General features: G+C 34.7%; 2 protein-coding genes across 2 annotated transcripts; both read left to right on the top strand.

Moving 5' to 3' along the window:
* Positions 1–7,229: 7,229 nt before the first annotated feature.
* LOC132278171 (serine carboxypeptidase II-2) lies at positions 7,230–20,847 on the top strand. The gene is made up of 10 exons (XM_059779980.1): positions 7,230–7,577; positions 7,887–7,994; positions 8,699–8,794; positions 8,893–8,985; positions 15,772–15,857; positions 15,929–16,192; positions 17,679–17,812; positions 18,309–18,404; positions 20,113–20,218; positions 20,391–20,847. Exons 1-10 carry the CDS (start codon positions 7,301–7,303, stop codon positions 20,550–20,552), a joined length of 1,422 nt encoding a protein of 473 aa, XP_059635963.1. The 5' UTR covers positions 7,230–7,300; the 3' UTR covers positions 20,553–20,847.
* Positions 20,848–20,944: 97 nt separating this feature from the next.
* LOC132278172 (uncharacterized) lies at positions 20,945–26,749 on the top strand. The gene is made up of 5 exons (XM_059779981.1): positions 20,945–21,879; positions 23,081–23,154; positions 23,253–23,356; positions 23,498–23,563; positions 26,277–26,749. The coding sequence occupies exons 1-5, from the start codon at positions 21,812–21,814 to the stop codon at positions 26,550–26,552; spliced, it is 588 nt and encodes a 195-aa protein (XP_059635964.1). The 5' UTR covers positions 20,945–21,811; the 3' UTR covers positions 26,553–26,749.
* Positions 26,750–27,326: the final 577 nt, after the last annotated feature.

Consider the following 27,326-nt stretch of genomic DNA (forward strand, 5'->3'; position numbering starts at 1 on the left):
CCTCACATTATTAGGATTTAAATGGAATAAAAATTTTGCGTACCTAATTTTGAAGGTTATTTTTGTCGTAATGAATATGTCACTTCACTTAGTTTATTTTCCTTCCAAATCTTGTTAATTTTGGAGGGATACAATTTGAGAGATTTTGATAGATAGTTTCTCAATCCTTTCTTTTCCACCCAATTTCTCTCATCCAAGTTCAATATACTCTATTATTTTCTATCTTTTCTCTCCAAATTTGTTACATATATATACATATATATATATATATATACTACCCTTCTATTTTATTTATTCACTAACCCTTCTATTTTGGATTTCAAAGAATGCTTCTAAGAAATGTTTGTTCTCACTCGTGATGTATAAAAAATTAAACAATTAAAATTTTCTTATCGACCAAAAGTGCAATTGAAACGGAATTTCGGTTCATAAAAGGGCATTACATGTACCTTTTAAACTTGGGTGTGAGAGATTTCAATCCTCCAAGATAAAGTTTATTAAATTTATTTATTTATTTATCATCTTAAAAAATTCACACATTCTAATAGAAAAATAATAATAATAACATAAGAAGTTTTCAAATTGGTAACTAATGACTTTAGATGTTAAGATACTACTGGTATTTATTTATTGCTGCAAATACTAAGAATAAAAATTACCACCAGGTTTTATTTTTCTCACCAAAAGTAAAGTGCTAAAAAAATTACTGAGAAGTACTAATAAGTAATAGATAAAAGTGTAAAAAAAACCCTCTGAACTAAAAAAATATCATAAATGTACAATACCCATAATACCTTTCAAGGACCATCTTTCAACTAAATAATTATTACTACTACTACTATTATTTCTTCTTCTTCTTCTTATTATTATTTAAATTGTTTTTTAATAATTTATGAATTTGCAAAAATTGTTTGTATGTATATGGATCCATCGAGCAACTAATTAATCAATTTATTTTTGTTATTTTTAAAATTATTATTACTATTATTATTATTAATATTACTACTACTATTACTAGTACTACTAATAATATTATTATTGTTATTGTTATTATTTATTATTATCAGACAAAATTGCAAAAAAACAAAAAACAAAAAAACTCCCGAACTATTGGTTAGTTGCAAGATGGGCCCTAAATAGGGATGGCAAAATCCCCACATCCGCGGGTCCCCGCTCTGTTTATGGCGGGTTTGGGGACCCATTTTATGTAAATGGTGAGGGAATGGGATTGTATTTGAAACCCCAACGGGGGATTGGGGGGCGGGGGGAGGGTAACCCCGCCCTGTCCCGTTTTATTATGCATTTTTACAAATTTGTCCTTACATGTTATAAAATATTACTAAATTACATAACTATACACATAATATATTCACTTCTGAAAGTGAAACCCTAGATCTATTCCTCCACAGCATAGAGAAAAAAATAATCGTTGTGCATCAAACATCTGATCATTTTTTAAATTGTTATAATTGTGCTAAAGCTTTATGAAATTATTAGGTTGAAAAATATTATGATTGTGTTGATTTTGTTGAAGGTGAATTGAAATTTAAAAAACGTTATGCGAGGACGGGAGCTAATGTGGCGGGGCAAGGTGGGGAGGGGGAAGGGGGTTGAAAATTAAACAGGTATGGGGGCAGAGATGGGGGTAAAATTTTTGACTGGAGATGGGGATGGGGAATGAGATTCCTCGCCCCATTGTTATCCCTGCCCCTAAAAGGTATCATGGGTATTATACATTTATGATATTTATAACTTTTATATAATTAAATGGTTGTATTTTGGTAAAAATGACGTTCGGTGATTGGGAGGGATTAATTTGCAACTTTTGAATAGTTCAGAGTTTGATTTACAACTCGAAATAGTATTAAGGATTTTTTTTTTTTTTTTTGCACTTTTACCTGAGTAATAAGTCATATTTTGTGTAGAATACACCGACTATTTTAGTACAAAAAAATTATTAATTTTATAAAAATCAATAAAATGTATCTTTATTTAAATTTTATATTTAATTTTGTAAGGGTACATATGAAAGTTTAATTCTAAGTTTCATATTTAATTTAGCAAAGGTATAAATCAAAGATTTATTAATTTGTAACTTAAATAAATAAAAAAATCTAAAAAGTAGAACTTATTAATTTAATTTTTTCTAAGGACTTATTAGTGATTTTTCCTACTAAAATATAGCTAATAGCAGTAATAGAAAAAAATCTAAAAAGTAGAACTTATTAATTTAATTTTTTCTAAGGACTTATTAGTGATTTTCCCTACTAAAATATAGCTAATAGCAGTAATAGAATAGTAAAATAGTGATATAAATAATGGTCGTTGGTTCAAGCTACGGAAATGTGTAAAGAAACCATCACAACAGTATTCTCATATGGCAAAACAGGGTTAATATCAACGGCTAATAGGGTCACGTGGGATAGGTGCAGATGTGACAGTGACATTATAACAAAAAATGAGGACCACCACATAGGAACATCACCCATTTCACTGCAACTTGCTCAATTTCTTGTCCTCTCTGGTCATGCTGTCTGAATGGCTGCAAACAAGAATCTAAGTAGATGAAGAAGCCAGATCTGGAATCTATATTTGGTACTACAACAGTACAACTAACCACACATTAAGTTGTTACAACTAAGGATATTGTTATTCACAGTGTTTTTGGGGGTTGTTTAGAAAAATATATAGTAAAATATAAAAAGAGTGGTTGTCAATCACCAAAAGTAAAAAAATAAAATATAAAAAAAACCTAAAATCAAAGAGTATTATCTCAAATTGACTGTTTTTAAAATCAAATATCAAGCATTTAATGAAGTATCAAATATCAAGCATTTTATGAAATAGGTAATGTGACAAGGAGAATAACTGAAAAACAATATAACATTCGTTATCACAATTTTGATAGAACACTTACAAGATATGTAGAAATTATTAAAACTTCATAGTTATCAAATATTGAATAATTTTTCAAAAAAGACTTGTTTTGGATATAGATGGCACCGGGGCGGGTTTGGAACGGATTTCCCTAAATCCTGCCTCTCCGTGTTTAATTTTTGGAAGTTCATGGCCGTCCCGTGCCCTGCGACAGGTTAAATTTTCATATTCATCCTTATCCTGTTGGGAAATATTGTGCCTCGTACCCACCCCGCTTACAATTTTTTTTCACAATTTTCTTGGCTCAAAAGTTGATCTGGTGTCCCCCTCTGTCTTCCACAATTTTCTTGGTTGAATAACCCGAATAGAAGAAGACGAAGAATACATCAATCCCTCTACCTCTGCCTTAGAAGAATAGATCAAATAAATTATAAAATAAGAGATATATATATATATATATATATATATATATATATATATGTAAGTATAAAAAAGGGAGAAGAAGAACTGAAGAATACTAGATCTACCTGCGTGAGCGTGTGCATCAACTTGAGAAAGATAAACAGAGACCGGTGAGGGAGAGAGGGATTGAGGTCAAGGGTTTGGTTTTTGAGTTTTGACTCTCTCTATCTTCCCTTGATGCGCCGCTCAATTCACACATAAGGCTTAAAAAATTAGGGTTGTAAGAAATGGATAACTGGGTAAGCCGGTAAAATAAGTTATTATATATATATATATATATATAGTTATTTGCCTAGCGGGGCGGGGCCCCGGGAGGATATATATAAGAACCTTTACTTGCCCCGTGACCCACAACGGGTACAAAATTTGTAACCATGTTCGCTCTAACGGTATAAATATTATTCCCATATCTGTTATTAACGGGGCGGGACGGGACAATAAAAATTGCCACCCCTACTTTTGGAGCAAGGTTTTATAAGGATTTAGTGTTTCTTATTATTATTTTTTTTTCAAAAAAAAAAAAAAAATTGCAATAAATATATTCATACATATAGGAAGGATCGGTTAAAAAAACGAATTTTCCAACAGATCAAAACTCAATTAGTTAATTACACTTTATCAGAATTAAATGTTGGAAAATTCTTTGTTTGAAAAAATTAGTCTATGTTGGCTCCGCCCCTGGGAGCCGGTACCTACGGGTGTAAAAATGTTAAACGGGGGTGGGAATGGGTGAAACGTCCCCCGTTTTTACGGTTTTGGACGGGAACGAAGGGGGGTTTTTAAAGGATTGCAGGGGTAGGAGAGGGTACACCAGTCCAAACCTGCCCCGTTGCCATCCCGTGTGAGTACCAATTAACTAAGGAACCCAAAAAAAAAAAAAATTGTTACTGTGTTGAAAAGAAACGTATTCCCCGAAATGAACTCCTCAGAAACAAACCGTTGTTTTGATTGAATAAGTTTAATGTAATACAATGTGTCAAACAGGTGGGAGGCTGGACCCAGGAGTATGAAGGGCTTACTTTTGTTACAGTGAGGGAGCAGGTCATGCAGTCTCTCTACATGAACCCAAAGTGGCTCTTTCACTCATTAAATCCTTCTTAGTAGGAAACTCAATGCCAAAATTGGAACCAGTCTGCGACGCATTAAACTCACACGTTTCTCCATTGGTGCTGCTTTCCTGAAATGGAACAAAGAAGGTTTTTTTTTTCCTCCAAGAGAGAAGATTGCAGCGGATGTAATGTTGATATAGAGCCACAGAATAAATGTTTTTAATCCAAGTAATATCAATTATGGGCATTTGTAATGATATTTCTTGGCTTGAATAAAAGTTCACTTTGGGGGCCAATTGGGGCTAGGTTGCGATGCTACCCGGCCTGTAATTCATACCGTCTCAACTTACAGGAAATTGTGCTTACTTATTGAGCTTCATTATTCCTTTACTTGATGGCACCATATATAATCACTATTTGGCAAGTATCACTGGACTAGTGACCTTGGTGGCAGACCATTATGTTATTTAAGAGGACATTTGACTGGTGCAAAAATGCCCAACAATTTCAATTTACGAGCTCACACTTTTTAATATCTGTATTTGGTACAAGATCGGTGGGAATGCTTTCAACTTTGGAAGTACTAAATTTGATATTCATATGAAATGTGGCTTTGATGGCTCTGAGCGTGGTGTTTTAGGCGAACAAACTTAAAATATATATTTTTTTGTTTTTCTGTAAGTTTTCGTTGTTTGGTAAAGGTGGAGGTTGAGATGGAATCCATCCGTCGGCGCGTGCATGTTATTTTTGTTAGGTCTTAATATTTTTTTATTTATAAATATTTTACGACAATCAAATATCAAAAAATAAAAAAAATATATTTTTATAAATATTTACATCTAATGAAATGGAGCATCATGAAAAATGTTTCATGAAATATGATTTGCTCTAATACTATGAACTGTTGTATATAAAAAAATCAAGGTATTATAGTCAATTATTTGATGGAATTCTAAAATTTGAATACCTTACATTTTATTTTCCTTCCAAGTGTAAGAAATAAAGATATAATTAAGCTGCCAACGTGAATCAAAACATATATATAAAATTATCCATTGTCAGTTGAAAATTCTTTAATTTTTTTTTAATTAGTTTTTATTAGGTTGATTTCTTTTGAGCATTGATTACTATTCTTAAAAAATAAAGAGGCTACCGCTTTAATTAGTTTTAAGTGATTGCTAATTATGTCTACAAACGTCAACGTTTTAAGGCATATGATAAGTCTGATTTCCACTTAGAGCTGCAACTCGGGCGGGTTTGAGGTATAACCATCATATGAAATGTTAAACTCAAACCCAACCCTAACCCTATTCTCAACCCTAACTACTCAACCTAAGCCGAACCCATCATTCTACTGTTAAATTCGGACTTGTAACTCGGGTTTAGATTTCGTGTTAAAATTTCGGGTTAATCATGTAACTAATCTTCACACCGAAAATTTAATATAATCTTGAATTAGTTTTAGATTAAATTATTCTTAAATAAGAAAAAGTTTAAAAGACTTTTTGTAGATTTTTAATAAATTAAAAACAAATTCTTTGAAAATCAATTCTCCTAAATATTAACAAAGTAAAAATTTAACAAAGGAAGTTGAATAGAAAAATGGTAATCATAATTTAAATATTATATATAATATATTTTAAAGTAAAAAAATATATTAAAATAATATTATAATTCGAAATCGAGTTCCTAGCACTTCAATCTAAGTCCAACCCTAATTGAAAAAATGATTGCCCAAGTCTACAAAAAATCGGGTTGGGCTCGAGTTGGGTTTGCGTCTCTCAACCCAAGTTACATTTCAATAATCCACCACAAGAGGAGATCCGGATCCTGTTTACGCGCACATCCGGGCCCAAAAAAAAAAAAAAACTTTCGAATTAGTGAGTATGGGCCTTAAACATGAATTGGCCTATATTAAAAAATTTTGGGCTCAAGAATCTGAATTCATGCAGAGGTACTGAACATGTTAAACCCGATTTAACATAGCCCAAGCTAGTAGACTGGAATTCACATGTTTGAGGCCTACTACTGTGGACCTGATAAAACTAAATAATGGGCCAACAAGTTGACAGTCCCTCGACACCTGGATGAGAAATTATTAAAAGAAAATAGTTACTCACCGTTAAACTATTTTTTTTTTTTGATAATTAAGGATTTTCATAAATACTCACCGTTAAACTTCGAGGTGTCTAATAACTTTTTCTTGCATAAATTAATTGTAATAAATTAATAATTCAAAGAGATAATTTTAGTTCGGGAGAAATAAAAGAGCAATAGTTTAAGATTTTGTTTTGCACTTTACCTCTTTATTGATATTCTTGAATCATTTTTATTAGAAGAAAAAATTCGATATGATATAATTTTCAAAAATTAAAAGAATTAAAAGACAGTTATATGAAATTATTTATGAAATTCTTTTCAAAGGGTAATTTTTCACAATTATAAAGAAAAAATAATTAATTTATATTTTTATTGTTTATTATTTTAAAAAATACTACTATAAATTTTGATTCATAATTTTTGTTAGTTAAATTATCAAAATAGATATTTAATATTAAATATAAATAATGTATGAGTATAAAAAAAAATATAATTAAAAATAATTTTAAATGACTCAAAAACAAAATGTAATAATGTGTCAAAATTTTCAAAATTAACCACTAAGAAGTTAATATTATCAAATAGACCGACCAATCACATGTGGTCCTGGGCTCTCTGCTACTGTCAGCACAACCAACAATTAGGTGAAAAAAGCTCTTGCTTTAACAAACATCATTGTCGCAACGACGCCAGCCACATGTCTTTTCTCAGCACTTTCTAAATATAGGATATAGTATATGTATCTACCACCAGAAACCAATCTATCCTCATAAGTTCAACTCTCTTCGCCATCCTCACAAAACCCTAAGAAAATGTCGAATCCGAAATGGGGTATTGTGCTTTATATGTATATTTTCATCATCAAGCTCTACATTGGCAGTTGCAGCACTAGTTTTTCTTCAGACCCAATTGCCCAGCAACAATTGGACCGAGTTTTACACCTTCCGGGTCAAGACTTCAATGTCAGCTTTGCACACTACTCTGGCTATGTAACAGTTAATGAGGAATCTGGGAGGGCACTGTTTTACTGGTTCACCGACGCCGCTGATGACCCATCTTCCAAACCTCTAGTTCTCTGGCTCAATGGAGGTCAATCTTTTTTACACACCTATACCCTTTTCATTGTTTTGTTATTTATGTCTTGTATTGTTTGAATTTTTGTTGTGTGGATGTTAACCTTTCCAATTTCCTAAATCTTATAGGTTATTGGATATTAATATATATAATTTTGTACATATCACTTTCTCCCTATATACATACATATATATGTATGCGTGTATTATGTTTCTTTTCCTTTTTATCCTTTTATTTATTTATTTTATTTTGGATTTTCTCACTGTATTCAATAAAATTATCAGTGTGAAAAGAGTTTTCTGACCAAAAGGGCTGCTTCTTTAGGGCCTGGATGTTCATCAATTGCATATGGGATGGCTGAGGAAATCGGACCTTTTCATATTGAGAAGGATGGGAAGACACTTTATTTAAACCCGAATGCCTGGAATGAAGGTATATAGCCATTTATTAATATTTCAATATCAAAACAGCTGCCGAAACACTAATTCTTGTCCATGTTCTCTTGTTATTAGCGGGTATAAAATAATAGTATAGGAGTTTAGGTTTCATATGTTGAACAATAATTTTATTATAGGTTCTGGCATCATGTTATTTTGAGGGTGATTAAATATTTCTGCTACTAGCTACATTTTTGCCTCGGTAACTGTTAGAGTTTACAAATAGAGCACTCCAAATAGATTGTAGTGCTCATTGGTGATCCAAAGGGATACATCCTTATTGCTGTTCAAATTTAATATCTCCTTCGACTGTGTCTCATGCCCTTGCTATATAGTAAACAAACTATTTGCATAGAAATACACAAACAAATATTTACATGTAATCCTTTCAGTACTAGATAAATGTTTTTTCAGCATGCAATTCGTTATTTTTAAAATTTTTTATATCATTCTTCTCTCTTTCTCCCTCTCTCTTGTTGTTGTCATTGTTACTATTATTGTGCTTTCAATAACCTGAATCACTTTCTGACAATCATACTTGATAAATTTTGTCAAGAAGTAAGATTTGCTATTTCGATGTCATCATGTCAGGAGCATTACTTCTCTGCGTTGTGTTTTGGTATATGATATATCAAATATACTGCATAATGCATCATAGTTCTTACAATATTTATACACATGATTTTCACCATTTTGCAGTTGCTAATTTATTATTCGTGGACTCTCCTGTCGGAGTTGGTTTTTCATATTCAAACACTTCCTCCGATCTGCTAAGCAATGGAGATAAAAGGACTGGTATTGCTTCAAACTCTTCTGTGGTATTGTAATCCTGCTTTGAAATGCAATACCTTTTGCTGCCATGCTTAGGCAAATTTACCTTTCATTGGTTGCAGCTGCGGACTCTCTAGCATTTTTATTGAAGTGGTTTGAGCGTTTTCCCCAGTACAAAGGAAGGGATTTCTACATCACTGGAGAGAGTTATGCAGGTAGATGAACGTGCAAATATATGTTACTCCATGGTAGCAGAAGACCTGTGCTTCCACGTCACTCCATAAAAGAATGTAGTTGTAAAATCAATAGAATTTGTTACATCTTTGGATTTCTCATACCTGCAGATTAGATACTTCTAGACACGTCACTTATTAAAAAAAGATACTTCTAGACATGTTGTATTAGGTCTTTTGGAGGGATAATTTACTGTTAGGGGTCAGAATTAGATTTTGCTTTTTATGCTATATCACTCTGATCCTGTTACCTGATCTGAACAATTTATAAGTAACGCCATTCATAAACAAGCTATAGGTGCTTTCCACTAGAAACAAGTCAAACAAAATGAAGAAAAGGAATTGACAAGAAGCTGAAATGGATGGAATGTATAAAATGGACTTGAATAATTTTTTTTAACACGACTTGACTAATTTAAACACCCCAATAATGTTGCCCAAAGGATAAAGTAATGAAGAAGATGAGAGAGATGAGATTGACAGTCATGTCAAATAATTAGAATATTAATAATAGGTTTTTGAGAAGTGCTATGGAACCGAAGTTAAAGAAGACCCAATTTCAGAAAGCACATTCTTCTACTTCTCTGAAACCGCTTTCTTTTTGCATAATTTTTCAAAATAGTGATTTGAGAATCGAACCAAATAGGCTAAGGGTATCTCCATTTTGCAGTCATCAACAATCACAGAATCACCTACCTGAGGTACTTTGAGGATCAGGCCTTCCTAAATTCCCAGTTGTGTTTTGCAATTTGTCATATTTTTGCAGAGCTAAAGATGTCACAGTCCTTGCAAAAACTAACTGGCCCATTTAGGCCTTGTCAAGATCGAGAAAAACAGGGTTGCAAATCTGGTGTGTTTAGTTGGTCTAGAGTTTTGTTTGGCCCCTCTTTGAGCTCTGTGGGATCTTCTTAGGCCCAAAGTTCCTTACTTTGTGTGATACCCCCGGATTTCCGGATGCGGGTTGGCCAGGCCCACGCCCGATAACCCGAGGATATCAAATCAATTAGCAATTTAACGAACACAGAATACAATATAGAAAACAGGAATGAATAAAATTTTGCTGAAAAGAACTAAAATGAAAATCCTTTAATGGAAAAATCTCCAAATAAACTTTATATACAAGAACTAGTTTGAATACACCAACTTCTCCTTTACTTCTAATACAACTCGGGAATCCATCTTGTGGACCCCTACTAAAAATTCCAATACTGAACATGAACAATTGCAAAGAAATCCAATGCTCATAATGAGAAGAAATACTCCTACGTCGTCGGTGGAGTGAATAACTGTATCTGCTCAGCACGATCAAGCTCTAAGCCTGGAACTAACGAACACCTGTAAAAATAAGAGTGGGTCAGGCCCACATGCAAGTTCTATCCTAACTGCAATCTATACAGTAACATGATACGCAGATACACCCTAGATATCTCAGCAATAGCTATCTAGTCCATACATATATAAATATCCACACTAAGGGACATTCACTGGACTATGTAGGGGGTCTCAACCTGAATAGAAGACAACATGCAAAAATGCACCCAAAGGTGGGCATGAGTACCTAGACCTAACAGGGTACACCTCAACCTACTATAACCAGCTACGCATCCACTGCATATACGCACCCTAACCAACGATTCTGAGATTCAAGCTCATCTCGTGGTACCATAATCATATATTTAAAATCCGTCCAAACCAGAGTATGTCATTCAATTCTTTGTTGATCTGACATAAGACGTATAATCAGTTAACCACTCGACTTATTCAGTTGATATGAGTTAACTCCAAACAACAGTAAATCCAAATGGTCACTCAACCTACTCAGTAGATCTGACCTCAACCACAAATATCAATTAATCCAGATAGTCTCACAACTTACTCAGTTGATCTGACTTAAACAAAATTAGGATTCAATATTTTACAATCCTTTCCTTTAATCCAATAGGTTAGGTTTATGCGTTTTGAGCTAAACCATCCCTAGTATGATACCGTCCCATACCGGTGCATACAATTCTCCATATCCATGTAATTGACAGAATATATATTAATTCAGCAATTAAAATCCAAAACCATGTAAAAATTACAGACTATGATAAATAGTACAACAATTTAATCCAAAATCAAAAGTCAGGTAATTGCATAATAGTTCATATAATACTTCAGCAATTTCAGTTCAAAACCATCATCCAGTTAATTGTAGAATAATATATACGATTTCACAATTAACATCCAAAACCATGTAAATTACAACATATAAATTAAAGTTTAGCAATTCACAGTCCAAACCAATATTCAAATAATTGCAGAACTGTGTTTAACATTCAGCAATTCAAATCCAAGCTTATAACCATATAGTTGCAGGAACCGATTTAATAATTCAACAACTAACATCCAGCATATGTAAAGATCAGTTTTAATAAATCATTGACTTCACCATGCATTTAAAATAAGTTTTACAATCATAATATTGTCCAAGAAATTGCTAAAAATTAATCATAGCAAATCAGTTCCTTTTATCCGTCAATGGCATGCTAAGTTGCTTACTTGAAAACTGTTTTATTGTTTTAGCACCGAGCCACAAACCATGCCACAAGTGATCTATTTAACACTTAATCATTAAGTTAAGAACCCCAGTATACTCCCAGTATAGTTTAGAAACACTTAAAACCGTCCAAACAACGCCCAAAAACTCCTGAAAATACACCCGTGGAAGAGTCTGCTCCTAAAATGGAAAAGCAGGCTCCAAAATAACCTAAAGCAGGCTCCAAAGGGACTTAGAGCCGCCTCTTGCTGGGGTAGAGCCGGCTCTACACCTCCTAGAGCCGGCTCTACTCATGGGGGAGCCGGCTCCTCCCTCCATAGAGCCGGCTCTCTCCCCTTGTGAGAGCTTTGGTCCGTTTCTGATTCAGTTCCGTACTTCTGCTTCTTCTCCGGCTTATTTCTACCCTTCAGTTGGTTTCTAAAACTGATCCTAAGGGTCCCAAAGGTTTGATTACAACCATTTGATTCAATTACATAGATCAAATTTGCTACCGAACTAGACATGCTTTAGAGACAATACTGAAACTATTTTGCAATAACAGTTCTATTCCAACCCCTCTGTTCCTCTTCACTACTGACCTTAAGAGTCCTATAACACCCCATAATCATCCCCATGATTTATTTATAGAGGTTAAAAGCAATTATAGAAACTAAAAATTGCTAACAACATAACATGCTTAAAACAGAAAACTGAAACAAGACTTGCAAGCATTAAACAGAATTGATTTTTAACACGTAAAGATCATCAATATATCATACAATAAGCATGTACGTTCCAAATCATAATTACTTAAACCCTAGAGACTATCTAGGTGCACAGAACACAAGCCAAAGAGAAGGAGAAAGGAAAGAACTTGCCTTTCGGTTTCGGTTTGAAACCTTTCAACGTCGACTTCTTCCTAGACTTTCCGGCGATCCTTAACCACCGTCCAAACCTCCTACTGCTTTGGTTCTAACCCTCGAACAGTCTTCGACCTTCTTCCTTGATCCAGCTTACAATCCTTGGCCCAAACCCTACCTTCTTCTCCTTTAGTTTTCTCTCAAACTCTCTGTATTTTCACTATTCGTGAATAGGGTTTGTGCTTACAACCCTCAATAGACTTATAACAGTATATATATATACTTAACCAAAACCCTAGGCTTTGTATAATTAGAGACAAAACCCTAATCCTTATTGAAATCCCAAAATCTACGGACAGAAAAACCTAATGTCGTAAGATATAATGATTTATATATATATAATTTATAATTATATATATATAGATATACAACCTGCTAAAACCCTATTATTAAGATAAATACTAATAATTGTATATAATAATACCACTCCATCCTTACATTCGTATATACTTAATTAAGTGTATACACCATCCTTATATGGGTAAATATCCATACCCACAATTACCTCCATCCAGATTAGCCATGAGACCCCTTTGGGTCGGTCCATAACTCCTACTCCAATCCCTCCCTTTTAAACTAAAATAAAAAAAAAATAAAACAATTCAAATTCCCAAACGACAATTTAAATCAAATTAAAGAATAAAACAATTAATTAAAATAAAGAATAAAACCATTAATTAAAATAAAGAATAACACAATTAATTAAAATAACCAACCAATTTGTAACATAATCACAAAACCACCAAAATCAATTCAAAAAGGCACATACAACACAAAATAATAAACAAAATTCCAATTATGTCCTTTTTAATATTTAGGGGTATTACACTTTGAGCACTAGCTGCTCACGCCCAGGCTGAGCTTGAGCTTAACTTTATGATCTCGGGTTAGGTTTGAATTGCCTGAAGAGGGGAAGATTCTCAGAGAGGAAAATTTCTCACACGAACCCATGTATTTGGATATGTATATGATGAATGTTGCCTCTCTTGTGAGCTTTTGGGAGGATCATTGGTGCTGGGAGAGGTCGCTTGTGAGATTCTTTCTGAGGCTGGCTGGGATTACTGTTGATAGGCAGGCACTTGCTGCTCACTGCTATCATCTTGATGGCAGGAGATTGTCCTGGGATGTGCAGTTTGAGAGACTCCTGCATGATTGGGAGGTGGAGGAGCTGGTTGAGTTCCTAGCCATGCTCTATAGTTAGGCTGTTGCTGGCGAGGGGACGGATGAGTGGCTTTGGGCGAGTTTGAGTCATGGAAGAATTGAGGTCCGCTCGTTCTATTGCCATTTGATGGATGCTCGGGGGATGTCCTTTCCATGGAAAGGAATTTGGTGTTCGCGGGACCCCTGATGGTGGCCTTTTTTAGTTGGACAACTGCTCTTGGGAGGATTTTGATCATTGACGATCTAAGAAGGCATCGTCAGATTATTGTCAATTAGCGTTGCATATGTAAGAGGGTTGGGGAGTCAGTTGATCATTTCCTTCATTGCCCCAGAGCTAGGGACAACTGGGATATGCTTAGTGCCATTTTGGGATCCAGTGGGTCATGCCAGAGTCCGCGATGAGCTTGATTGACGTCTTGCGAGGTTGTCGTGTGCGTCTTCAAGTCAGATGCGTGGAGGGCAGCCCCCCTTTGCTTGCGATGGGCTTTATGGAAGGAGAGGAATAGGAGATCCTTTGATTGGGGTGGTGTCTCCTTGGGGTTAGTTAGATATTCAGTTCTTAGTTCTCTATTCTTTTGGGTAGAAGGTTCTAATTGCAAATCTATGGAGATTCTTTCGTCTTTTGTGGATAGATTGAGGTTATAGTTTTGTGCAGTAATTCAGGGCAGCACCCCGCTTTTGGGCACTGTTCAATGAAATCTTACTTATAAAAAAAAAATGTTTCCTCCTTAAACTTCTATGGACTTTGAGTTTTTGAACCAACTGAGCGAAGTTTCATTGTGTCAAAACAATAGAATCCACCTTGAAGGAGCAACTAGAAGGGAAAGAAGGAGAATGATCGATGGGACGGGAGGAAAAGGTGAAGATAATGGCCAAATTGATAGACAGGTTTTAGTGATAATATAACTAAAACATTTTTAATGAGCAATACGTTTGCCTTGGAAGATCAGCTTATACTTTTTGATAACTGCAAACTCTTTAAGGAAGACATTGCATTGTAGCCTTTGCTGGGCAAAATGAGGGCTATAGCTAAGCTGCATCAATGGCATTGCGAACGAGGAACGGACATTACAGAGAACCAGTTTAAGGACGAAGGAGAAACTATACATAATAAATATACATCGACCTCAGGTTGCCCGAACCTCTGTCCAAACCTAGCCCGAATTCACGTTGGGCCAAGTTTCTGAGCCTAAATCTGGACCAATGGCTTAGAAAAGGGTGTCCATGTCTGAACCAAATTGGGTGGGCCTTGGGTTCCATTAGTTAAGCTTGCCTTACTTGCTACTACAGAGAAGTGGGATAAGAGAAAAATTTAAGAGAGGAAATCAAACTGAGAAAAGGGAGGATTCCCATTTCTGTTTAATTATGCAATAAAATTGAAGTGAAGGAAGGAAGGAAGGAACTTAAAGAGTTTTGTGTCTTTGTTTTTCTTTCTATCCAGACCTCTTTTATTCTATTTATGGAGAGATAATTTTGGGTTGAAAAAGAGTTCGAAAGTTCTTATGTTTCGTTTGGTAGCACCGAATTTGGCGGCTTGGATTTGGAATTGGAGGAGATTTAGTTCTAACTAAAGGAAATTTATTATAAAGTTTGAACTAAATTTCCTCCAATTCCAAATCCAAAATATCCAAGCCACCGATTCAGTACTCCCAAACATAGCATTAATATATTTTTCTCTTTATTACCTTTGTACAACTCTTAACCGCTTTGTTTTAATATTATAGTATAAACCCTTTGATATGTCTTGTATATCTTATTATCCCCTTACCTAGATAAAATTCTCTTTATAAATTTCTCATTATTAAATACACAACATTAATAAATTGTAGTTATTTTAGAAATAGGATAAACTTAGCAAGTGGTGACTTCATGAACCCTTCAGAGATCCCAAAAATAGGGGGAAAAAAGAAAAGAAAAAGGGGAAAAAACTTAACATCTGAAATGGCATTTTTTGTCCATTTGGATCTTATAGAAGCCGAGTCTGGTGTATTTCTCAAAAGAGGCATGTTGAACAAAAACACAAGTCACAACTTAAATTGAGGGAAAATAACTTTATGGTCCCCATCACCTCAAGAATGATTTAAGCTCTTTAGTGTTGTCTTTATGTTTGGTGGCTTTATAGGTTTACTTCATGGTTTTGATTATATAAACTCTGTGTTCCACTTCCAGGACATTATGTTCCTCAGCTAAGCCAGGCAATTGTGAGGCACAACTCAGCAGCTGGGGAAAAAACAATCAATTTAAAGGGTTACATGGTATGGGGATAGATTGTCACAATGCATTATATAACAAAATTTTAAACTATGTACATGAATGTTGTACGCAGGTGGGAAATGCTTTAACTGATGATTACCACGACCACTTGGGACTTTTTGAGTTTATGTGGTCAGCTGGTATGATTTCAGATCAAACGTACAAGAAGTTGAATATTTTCTGTGACTTCCAGCCATTTATTCGCTCCTCAGAGCAGTGTGATAAGGTTCTGGATATAGCTGACGAAGAAATTGGAAATATTGATGCATATAGCATCTTCACTCCTCCTTGCACTGCCAATTTTAACTTATCAAATCGGCTATGGAAAAGATGGCGGGTACTTACCTTCATCCTAAAAAATCTATATGCGTCTTCTATAATCCGTGGATTCAATAATTGAAATGTTCAGGTGTTGGGATGTTTGGAAATTTATTACATTAGGCTATGTAGTTCCTGCTTCCACATATTTTGGACTGTTCATCATGGTGGAAACCACTTCATATTCTCTTTGATAATATTTTTCTGCGGCAAAAGGTTTTTGTGATATTTTTATATTTTTTCTTCATTCTTTCTTTCTTTTTCATGTTTGCCAGATATACTTTGGGGTACGAGGCATGGTGTTAGCGGTTGGCAGGTTTTTCTTAGTTTTAATATTGGGGATTTACCATTAGAGTATCATAGAGTGCTGCTCGCTCTTGTATGTGTGTGTGTTTGTGTGTAGGTGGGTGAGTGGGGCAATGAGAAGTAGTGAGCAATAGAACTAGATAGCCTTGAAGGTGCAAAGTGAGGAAAAAATTCATTCAATGGCTTCCTTAAAAAGATAAAAGTGTCATGTTTTCATTAAATGATATGTTCTTTAGTGCAAATGAAATCCTTCTAAATGAAAATTCAAGAATTTGCCAAATATTCGTCTCTTTGTTTCTCCTTCTTCCAGAAATGATGTTGAGCTTCAATTTACCATCCCCTGAGATGTGATTCTCTATGCCCTTATTATATTCTTAAAATTTAACTTAGACAATGGCATCAATTTGGATGAAATCCATCACTTGCATCCCGAAGTTAAAGTAGCTGGGAAGTTGATAATACAAGTTCCTGGGAAACCAGAAATTATCCTAGGTGATAGAGTAGTCTCTAAATATCTTCATTTCATTTTGAATTGTTGAATTACGGAATGGAGAAGTACCTTCATCGCAATGGCACTATGATTGCCACAGCGAATAGAAAGTATTACCATCCTTTTCCTTGCCCAAGCTTCCTAGAGTTCTACAATCCGCCCTCTATGGAACTGCATTAGGTTCAGGGGTTGAGACAATAAGAAGTAGCATTGCAAGCTAATGTTAGGACCTTACAAGATGAGTCCTAATAAATATAATCGGGAGCAAGAAGTTCATTAGCATACTTCTATCCCAGTCCAGCTCAATTTTTTCGAGCTCAGTACAAGAATCCATCTTGTCATTGGTTTGCATACTATCTAGTTACCTTCACTGCATAGATCCTTATTTTTACATCAATATATCGAATATGAAATATTTGTCCTTAATTGCTTGGACCCTGCCTCATAGGTTTATGATTCAAGTCTAGTAACTACGGCAGCATTGCACTGACCTATGTTTCTCCTTAACATGAAATTAACCTTTTGTAAAGATTCTTTAACTCTCTTTTATTGATTTGACTTCTTGACCCTGTAGTAGTTAAACTTTAGCCTGAATTTGAAGTTTGAATATTTTTTTTTTATTTTTAGAAGACGACTTCTGTAATTGAATCTATAATGTTTTAAATGTTTTCTGTTCTTGTCATTAATGAAATATAATGTCATCTGATAGACGGTTGGCCGCATCAGCCAGAAGTACGATCCATGCACTGAGAAGCATTCAGTTATGTACTTCAATCTACCTGAGGTTCAAAATGCACTTCATGTTTATCCTGGAGGCGCACCATCAAAATGGGATACCTGCAGGTAGATCTATTTGAAAATATGAAATGTTAAATACTATCAACTTATATTGCCAAAATAACCCTGGAACAACACTATGGAAATGGTGTCTGGTTGACTTGAATCCTACGCCAATGAATAATTGCCAGTCCCAAGTTAGTGAATGTTCATCTCCAGTAATATTAATTGAATTTCAATAAATTACTATGATTTAAAAGAAAGTTTATGTAAGAGAAGAGGACAAGAATTCAGCCATCTAGGGTGGGGTGTGGGAATTTGATCGGGTAGGAGAATGTGTTTAAAACTTTGGTTGTTTGACTAGTCAGTAATTTGCACATGTATTGTGCATTTGTAAAATTTTACTGCACCTAGTATTTTGAAATGCAAATTAAGATTTTGTCTCTATCATTATCCTGATTCCTGGATGACATGTGATAGAGTATTTGATAACCTTGACCGACAAAGTGGCATATAGATGTAAATTTCAGTGATAAACAACTACTTTGTTATGGTTTTGCAGCGACGTGGTAGGTCTTAATTGGAAAGATTCTCCTAAATCAGTGCTGAACATCTATCGTGAGCTTATACGTTCAGGGCTTCGTATTTGGATATTCAGGTGTTTGTTTTTTCCTCTCTCTCTCTCTCTCTCAATATTGAGCATCAGTTTTTTTCCATTTACTGCATGAGTTTTCTTTCCATGTGGGTTACAGTTGAATTTCATTTGTTAGTCCACGTGGCACCAAATTACATGTACTCTTCCAAATGCGTAAAGTACCCATGTCAGACACATGACACCTCGGCATGGTTATGCTATATGCGTTGAATACTTTTGATTGGACATGCACCTAATTACAATATTTATGTGTTCCCCTTTTTGCTATTTTGCTTCAAAATGTGTGAAGTGCCTATGTTAAACACTTCATGTGCGTAAGAGTATTATTTTACCCTACAAATTAAAAGAGGAAAATTAAGCCCTTCGGTTCTAGGGTTTGTCAAGTCTGACTTGGATACGTACATGCACCTGACACACATACCACAAGCCCATTAGCTTGTGACTTTCTTATTGATTAGAAACAGGTTGAATCATTTATCAACGCGAGTATTGCTTTAAAAAATCATTTATCAACGTGGGTATTACACACATACCACGAGCCTATTAGCCCCAATGTATAATTGTTTTCTTGGCAGTTTTCCTTAAGCTGTATTAAGGAGCATGGATTGTGTGATAAAGGTTAGGCTATGCATTTGGTTTTGGGTCGAATATTGGATGATCAAAGGATGACATTTTCATGGTTCTGGTATAGTTGATATAAGATGAATTAATGTTGGTAAAATAGGCTGAAGAGGATAATGAATAAGTTTATGAGTTTTCTCGGGTAACAAATTAGAGTTAGTTCAGAAGTGGTTGAATAAGGTCCTGGAAAGGAATTTGGTGTCTTGGTGGCAATATGCGCTCATTGCTAGTAAATTAGAGAGAAGTTGAAGGAAGATAAGAAGAATAAGTAGAGTACATGAAAAAGTAAGAGATGGTAAAGAAAGAAATATAAGTGTGCTTTAACTGAATTATATTTAACTATAAATAAAATGTAAAAAATAAAGCATATGTGAGATAAATGGAAATGGAGGAAAAGAGAGAGAACACATGATTTACGTGGTTTGGCTATGTTGGCTTTATGTCCAAGGGAAATATTTTTTTCTGTATCAATATAATGATAATACAGGTATATAGAAGACAAATGAACCCTAAAGATAAAAATAAAGTTGGCAAATAACTCCCCCTCAAGGCAAGCATGAATCTAGAAAATTCTCATCTTTCTTGTAATTATGATTTTATTTCTCATCCCATGTTTTCAAATTCCAAAATAAGAAACAAAAAATACTTTAAAAATGCTTCAACTTCTTGTGTTTGTAAATAAATTTGTAAAGTGGGACTGGAATTGTCTTCAATAAATTTGCCAAATGCACTTCTCCCTTCCTATGCAGTGAAATGAAAGTAGTTCTTGTTTTGTTCTCATAGATTGTGAGTACAGATACCTCACATTAGGTCTACCTATTGATAATGTTAGGGGTGGCCCTGAAAGTACGAAGTTGGTAGAATAGAGGAGGTACAAAATGTGAATCTAGAATACCGTATTCTTTTATCATAACAAAAAGAAAAGGGAAAAAAAGTCCAGCTACGTTGGGATAGCATCCATATTGCATGCTTTTAACTAATATTGGTTAGGGATGCCATTAACTGGAAAATGGGTCAAACGTGTCTGTTCAGGTAGCCATAGACAGGTTCATATGGTAATGATGGTGCCATATATTTTCTTTTATGACAGTGGCGATACAGATGCTGTAATCCCAGTTACATCGACCCGCTATAGTATAAAAGCTCTCAGGCTCCCGACTGTTGGTCCATGGCGTGCTTGGTATGATGATGGACAGGTAATTAACTAGCTATTCCAGTTGTTCCCTTTTTCTTAATCCTTTTCCAACCATTATTTGTCTCTCTAATTGTTACTCTGTTGAAAAGAAACTTATTCCTCGAAATGAACGCCTTAGAAACAAAACGTTGTTTTGATTGAATAAGTAGAATGTAATACAATGTGTTAAACAGGTGGGAGGATGGACCCAGGAGTATGAAGGGCTTACTTTTGTTACAGTGAGGGGTGCAGGTCATGAAGTCCCTCTACATAAACCCAAACTGGCTCTTTCACTCATTAAATCCTTCTTAGCAGGAAACTCAATGCCAAAATTGGAACTAGTCAGCGACGCATAAAATTCACACGTTTCTCCATTGGTGCTGCTTTCCTGAAATGGAACAAAGAAATTTGTTTTTCCTCCAAGAAAGAAAGATTGCAGCGGATGTAATGTTGATATAGAACCACAGAATAAATGTTTTTAATCCAAGTAATAACAATTATGAGCATATGTAATGATATTTCTTGGCTTGAATAAAAGCTCACTTTGGGGGCCAATTGGGGTTAGGTTGCGAAGCTACCCAGTAATTCACAGTGTCTCAACTTCACTTCTATGTACTAGACACAGCGTTAATATACAGGAAATTGTGCTTACCTATTGATCTTCATTATTCCTCTACTTGATAGCACCATATATAATCACTATTTGGCAAGTATCACTGGACTAGTGAACTTGGTGGGAGACTATTATGTTTTTTAAGAGGGACATTTGACTGGTGCAAAAATGCCCGAGTTCTAAGCTGATAGCTGTAGCAAGTTAGGAACCATGTTTCCTTGTCGCAACCACTCTGCAACAGACATCTGCGACAGGAAGGCTAGTTCTCTCTCTCAGAATCTCTCTCCACTTTAGTGATATTGTGATGGTTATGGAATTCAAAGCCGACAAATCTTTATCTTTCTCTCTCTCTCTCTCTCTTCTCCACCCTGATAATATTGCGATGATACTGGAGATGGAGATCGATGATTAAGTTTGGAATCAATAAAAGGGATGATGAATATGGGAGATTGGATCGGTGATTTCAGAAGTCGCGGACAAATTTATATTTTAGACATGTGAATGTGAAAAGTTAATAATAATATTATGATACTATATTTTATATCGAGAATAACAAAATTAACAATGTATAATTTATTCAACATCAATTAATAGAATATCAATTTAATTTATGCTATGTACATTATACACACAAAAAAAATCGAAAACATCAAGGCGCCTGAAGTGAGACCCAAACATGGTTCTCACTTCAAGCCATTGTCCGGGTCTCCATCAAAGGCCTTTCTACTTCCGGTTGAATGTGTGGGCTAGACTTTTTTGGGCCTTAAAAAATAATTTTCCATAGTAAATAGAAGCTCGATATGAACCTGGGACCGATCGACAATTCAACCATTGGTTGTTGTCTTCTAATCGTAGGCAGAAAGGTCGTGCACCTACGTACAAGTACGAGTGAGCACAAGCAATATTATCCTCCATAAATATAAGGGTGTGTATATATATATATATATATATATATAATATTATATACACACACTCAGAAACTGTTGCCTTCACACCAGTGCAATGGTTGTGCCCTCGGGAACTAATTCCTTCAACAAGGAGATGGCCATCAGAAGGCGGATTGCCAGCATGTAACTCTCTCTCTCTCTCTAGATTACATGTAGACGAATTTATAAGGTTTTTTTTTTTTCTAATATTTATTGTCAGATTTATTAACTTATTCACTGATGATCATTCCTTTTTACAGTGTCAAGTTTGGTAACTTATATATATGCACGTGTATATATTTTTATATGTATGTATGTAGGTTTAGGAATTACAATAAGTAGCAGCAGTATGCAATTGAGCGCTGAAATGGTGATAATATTATGCAATTTTGAGGGTTGAATCTCAATATTAGGTTAAGATGTACATAATTATTGAATTTATCTAAACTCAGTTAATGAATGAAAAACTACAAATGAAGTGGAACAGTAAAGGAAACTTGATTTTTGCTCTTTGAATATTGTAAATTGGTCTTGGAATCTATTTTCTAATGTTCAAGAAAAGTACCAACGACTCGTTGGAATTTTGTGATGCTACAAGAACATTCGAGTCCCTTGCATACATTATTTTGTTTACCCAACGACACACTTGGGCATTATGCTTGTAGAATATCAAATACTCGTGGATTAACTCGTTAACTGTTTGTTATTCAAGCTCGGGGTGTAGTGGTAGTCAAGTTATTTCAAATATTGCTACCGTTTATTTAAATTAACTTTTACTTTCCGTTCATTTATTTAAATTTTTTTTTGTTACTTCAAAATTAAAGATAAAAAGAAAAATTCACGACTTTGTGAAACACTTGGGGTGGGATTCAAGTTTCGAGCATGTCCTGGATGATGCACTTAAGAGCATAGTCTCTGTCTATTTGGTTTAGTAGAACAATAAAAACAGAAATTAGCAGGCATTATATACATTCAAATTTTTTGTCTACATCAGTGGCATATACATCATACACACAATGTTGTATACTTCTTTTAACTATGAATTGATACATAGGGTCTGGATGATCATTGTAGAATGAAAGTGAATCAAATAACAATCAATTTGAACATCTTAGATACGTGTTACGCACGGATATGAGGAGTAGGGTTAAGGGTTCAGTTTTTATTCTTCATCTTCTTATAGTTTGTTCTTTTTTATTAAGCTCACAACTTTGGTTATGCATCGTTCCTTTGGTCCTAGTCCCAATCAATATGTAATAAGCAGTACAATTAATTCACATAAATTGTCAAAATTCAGAGAGTAGTTTTCTTCTTAACTTCTTGTTCACTATTTACGATTACACAGATTTAATAAAAGAGAGGACGATTTTCCATCACTGAGAGAATACAATGATTACTTGGAGGAAGTGGAAGACATGAGTGAGTTTGTTGGTTGTCTTACTCTAATAAGTTTTTTTCATTGTCTTACTCTATATTCAAATAAGAGTCTATTTTGATGAAAATGATTCCTTTTGCAGCATTCAACTTGATCGAAGGAATTGATGTTCCTGCTATTGATGCGAAAATTGAGCACTACAAGAAAGAAAATGCTGAACAAATAATAAATGCTCAAGCTCGTAAGGTTTGTGCTGAAATTGCTGATCTTTTTGCACCATACATAGACAATATTTCAACTGAAAAAGATATGATAAAATTTGTAAGTTTTGGATCTTTGCTGCAAGTTTTTTTGAGGTTTCTTATTATGGTTATCTTGTTAAGATAGGCTGAAGAATATGCAGCGGCACTGGTAGCAAGCAAGGTACTGCCTGCACAGATTGATAGTGATGCGGTGAGAAGATCTTATGGATTATCATTTGTTTTTCTTATACACTCACGCTCAGGGAAAAATAGTGGCAGTGCAAGTTTACACTTATTACTGCATGGCGTTATTCTGTCAATTTTAAGATTATTGGGTTGTTTAGTGTTGGCATATCAACTTTTGGCTTTCCTTAAACATACTGTTATCTAAAACCTAGATGATCACATATGTGTTTGTCACTTGACTCAATTCAGCAAAGACTTGTCTTGACTAGTTCAACTTAGGTACAGGAATCCTATGATTTCTCATTTGCTGAACCTCTCATGATCCCTCTTTCATCTTTGCATTTGATTCCCATTATAAACTTTCCTCTTTCATTCTGCATTGATGATGCCAATGTTTTATTGCTTGTACTTCTTAAATGATCCCTTGAAATGAAGTTATCTGAATCTTCAGCTCAAACACTATCTATGCTTCTTAGAAAGAACTGGATGCTCCTTATGTAGAGTTTTTTATGCTCTGCAAATTATGTTCTTGAAAAAATGGAAAAAGAATGAATTTTGTGCGTACATTATTTCCTTGAAGACTGGTTTGCTTCTGAAACCCCAGTTAGATTGAAGTTAGGCATCTCTTTAGCCTCTGGGAGATAGTGTCTTCAAATTTATTAGTCAGACAAACGATGTTGCTAGTGCGCAACTAAACTGACCTAGAGATGTGACAATCAACGAAGTTGCTTCCTTTTTTTTTTCTCTGCGAATTAAGGGGCACTTGACGAAAAATCTTCTTGTAAGTTCCTCCTTTATCCAAAGACAATGAGCAAGATTTTATTGTAGTAACATTTTATAAACCGATTTTGATGTCCAAATGCCTTTTCAAATTTTCTTGTTGCAGACTACCCCTGATGAAGTAGAAGCACTTAGCGTACTCCAGAAAATATAATATGTTCTTGTGGAATTGAAATTTTATAACTGTTTTAAGGCCTTCTATGTGTTGGAACAGATGTACTTCACCCTATCCCAACTGAAGGCTTAAGTGCTTATCAGTCATCATTATGCAGATACACCACTTATAAATGGATAAGAGGACCCAATAATTCCGCAGAGATGTTACTAGTAATAATAGTGTATATTCAGTATTGTTATCCTACAATTTTCTGCATGCACTTTGGACTTGTCAGTCAGTTAGTGAAAGTTTGAACTTTAAAAGAAACAGCTAAAGAATGAAAAAGGTGTGTGGCTTACCAAAACAAAGAAAGGGCTTGGGGGGGTGTTAATCTTCATGTTGTTTCAGCTGTGAATTATATGATGATAAGTGGATTTATGTCCTTGACATATTCTTTATGCTGTTGTTTCAACGCATTTTACTTCAGAGTTTCAAACAGTAGCTGATCAGTTGGCCATGGAAATTTACTATCTTTAGATTGAGTATTTTATGCTTTCATCTTTTCTTAACCGTCTGATCCCTATTGGAAGTGTCAATTGGTACCCATCTACCCTAAGAGCCAATTTAGTTTAAGGAAACCAAATGCTTTTGGTTCAGTTCGGGGTAGTCTGATTCCATAATTGTTAAGCATCAGGTCTATGTGGGTGAATCAATTGGTACCCCTCAATTACCCAGTACATTTCAAAATTGTTTTCTAGTTGCAAAGACTTTAGAAAAGCAACAAAAATAAATAAAAAAATGAAATAGAAAATTGAATTAGCATTTTCAGGGGAGATCTATATTTTCCAGTGGCCTCTAAATAACTTGGATTTATATATTATAAAATCTTCTCATTCTCATAAAAAAATGGAATGAGTAACGATTGTTTCATTGATCTAATTTGGTGAATTAATGCAATAATTATTTATGAAAAACAAATTAATGCAATAACAAGCAAGCTAGTTTAATATTAGTTTGAGTGAATATTGTTAACATTTTAGAGTCAGTCAGTCTATCATGAAGCGCTCTCAATGTTCTTGAGTCAACTGTTGGATAGGGAGGGGCACTCTCATAACCCTCACTGCCTCTTGATTCAATTTCTGAGGCACAAGCTCACCTGAGGGGCATGATAGTTTTTTTTTTTTAACTCTTTATGTCCTATGCTTCTTATTATCTTTAAGAAATATAAAGATGTTAATTTATAGCTTGTTGGGTAAACTTAAGATAGGTATCTGTTGATTATTAATGAACACGTGATTGATATCAGGTATTATGGTTATGGTTCTAGTTCATTTCATTTTAGAATTGGGAAAAATCGGGAAAAAAACAAGAAATTAAAAAAAATGAACTGAACTGAAGCTCAAAACAGGGTGCTTTTGGATGTAGAAGAGTTGGAACTGGATGAACTGTTGATTCCCATTATTTTATGTTAACTTCTTCCTTGAACTACTATTATTCCACTTGTCAAGAACGTACGTGTGGAAAATTCCAAAGAAATTACCATCTTAGAAGTCATTAAAGTTTGTTTGAGATTTTCGAGCCAAAAAAGATGTATTTCGGAAGGAGTTGTATTGCATAGGTGGTTAATGATAATTAGCATGACATTTCTTTTTTGGGTTCCTTTTGTTTTTTGTTTTCACCAGAACTTCCCCAAATCACCGTCCTGGAACGTACTGTAGTAGTTGGATGAAGGATTCCCCAAATCATCGTCCCAGAATGGACTTTAGTAGTTGGATGAAGGAGCTCATCTTGTAATGAGTTTGTTCTTATGATCTTATGAATATCACATATTCTCAATCTATTTTTGTCTTTATTGTGGCAGGGCACGAGCCAGAGCTCTAAAGGTGGCATTGGTGCTGGTTCTCAGGGGCATTATGCACCTGCAATTGCCGGAGGTGGAATTGCACAGCCACGCCCCACAAGCATGGCACAGCAACCTATCCCAATTGGACCTGGGATTGGCATGCAAGGGCATGCTTTTGACGATGAAGAAATGATGAGACTCCGAGCAGAGAGAGGTGGAAAGGCAGGAGGGTGGAGTGTAGAATTTAGCAAGAAACGGGCCCTTGAAGAAGCCTTCGGAAGCATTTGGATTTGATTTTTAGTATACATCTTGCTTTGCTGCGCAATTTGCTCCTTTACGTGAGGCAGGCAACACCATTCGGTTGGATGCTGTCATGAGAGAAGTTTTTGTACTCTCACAGTTGAATGTAACTATATATCATTATTATCATATGTTCTGTACAATGTAACTATATATCATTATTATCGTATGTTCTGTACGGTTAGTATTTAGTATCTTGTTCAATGAGTGCATGACATACACCTAAAACAGCATTTAGGCCATGGCCGATGGAATTTCTGGTATAAATGTTGTCAGGGGGTGAGATATTTCGGTTTCCCGGTCATCCAAAATTATATGAACTTGTTTACAAGCTAGGCTTAGGCTTAGGCTCCAACTTGAGCACAATGAACTAATGTATTGAAAATGAGGGTTTGATATATATTGTTGGGTTCATGATTTGCCGGTGTTTTTTTGGGTGTAATTGCTTGTTTAACATGATAAAGGAACTGGGCTGTCTTGGGTCAAGTCTCTTAATCTGCTTCTGTTTCCTGTTTTGCATTTAGACCTTTTGTTTTTCAATGTGCAAAAAAGGAAGAAAACTGATGATGCGTGGAGCAAATTATTGACACAGCACAGGGTTTGCATGCTTGGACAGATATTTTTTACGGCTCTTACGAGCATTACTTACTCTAATAATAATACTACTAGGAAAATTATAAAAATAAGTTCAAAATTCAACTCTTATGTAAAACTCATCAAAAATATACAATATGAAATCAAATCAATGGATTTTTTTTGTGGCCCCGA

The sequence above is a fragment of the Cornus florida genome, unplaced genomic scaffold, assembly GCF_030987335.1.
Source record: "Cornus florida cultivar Cherokee Brave unplaced genomic scaffold, ASM3098733v1 CherokeeBrave_3.0.0_Hap2_Chr10, whole genome shotgun sequence".
Classification (NCBI taxonomy): Eukaryota; Viridiplantae; Streptophyta; class Magnoliopsida; order Cornales; family Cornaceae; genus Cornus; species Cornus florida.

Coding starts and splice junctions, on each gene's coding strand:
- LOC132278171 (XM_059779980.1), top strand. CDS start 7,301: ATGTCGAATCCGAAATGGGGTATTGTGCTTTATATGTATATTTTCATC. Junction 8,795..8,892: donor CAATGGAGATAAAAGGACTG/GTATTGCTTCAA, acceptor CATTGGTTGCAG/CTGCGGACTCTCTAGCATTT. Junction 8,986..15,771: donor CACTGGAGAGAGTTATGCAG/GTAGATGAACGT, acceptor TTCCACTTCCAG/GACATTATGTTCCTCAGCTA.
- LOC132278172 (XM_059779981.1), top strand. CDS start 21,812: ATGGTTGTGCCCTCGGGAACTAATTCCTTCAACAAGGAGATGGCCATC. Junction 21,880..23,080: donor AGAAGGCGGATTGCCAGCAT/GTAACTCTCTCT, acceptor ACGATTACACAG/ATTTAATAAAAGAGAGGACG. Junction 23,564..26,276: donor CACAGATTGATAGTGATGCG/GTGAGAAGATCT, acceptor TTATTGTGGCAG/GGCACGAGCCAGAGCTCTAA.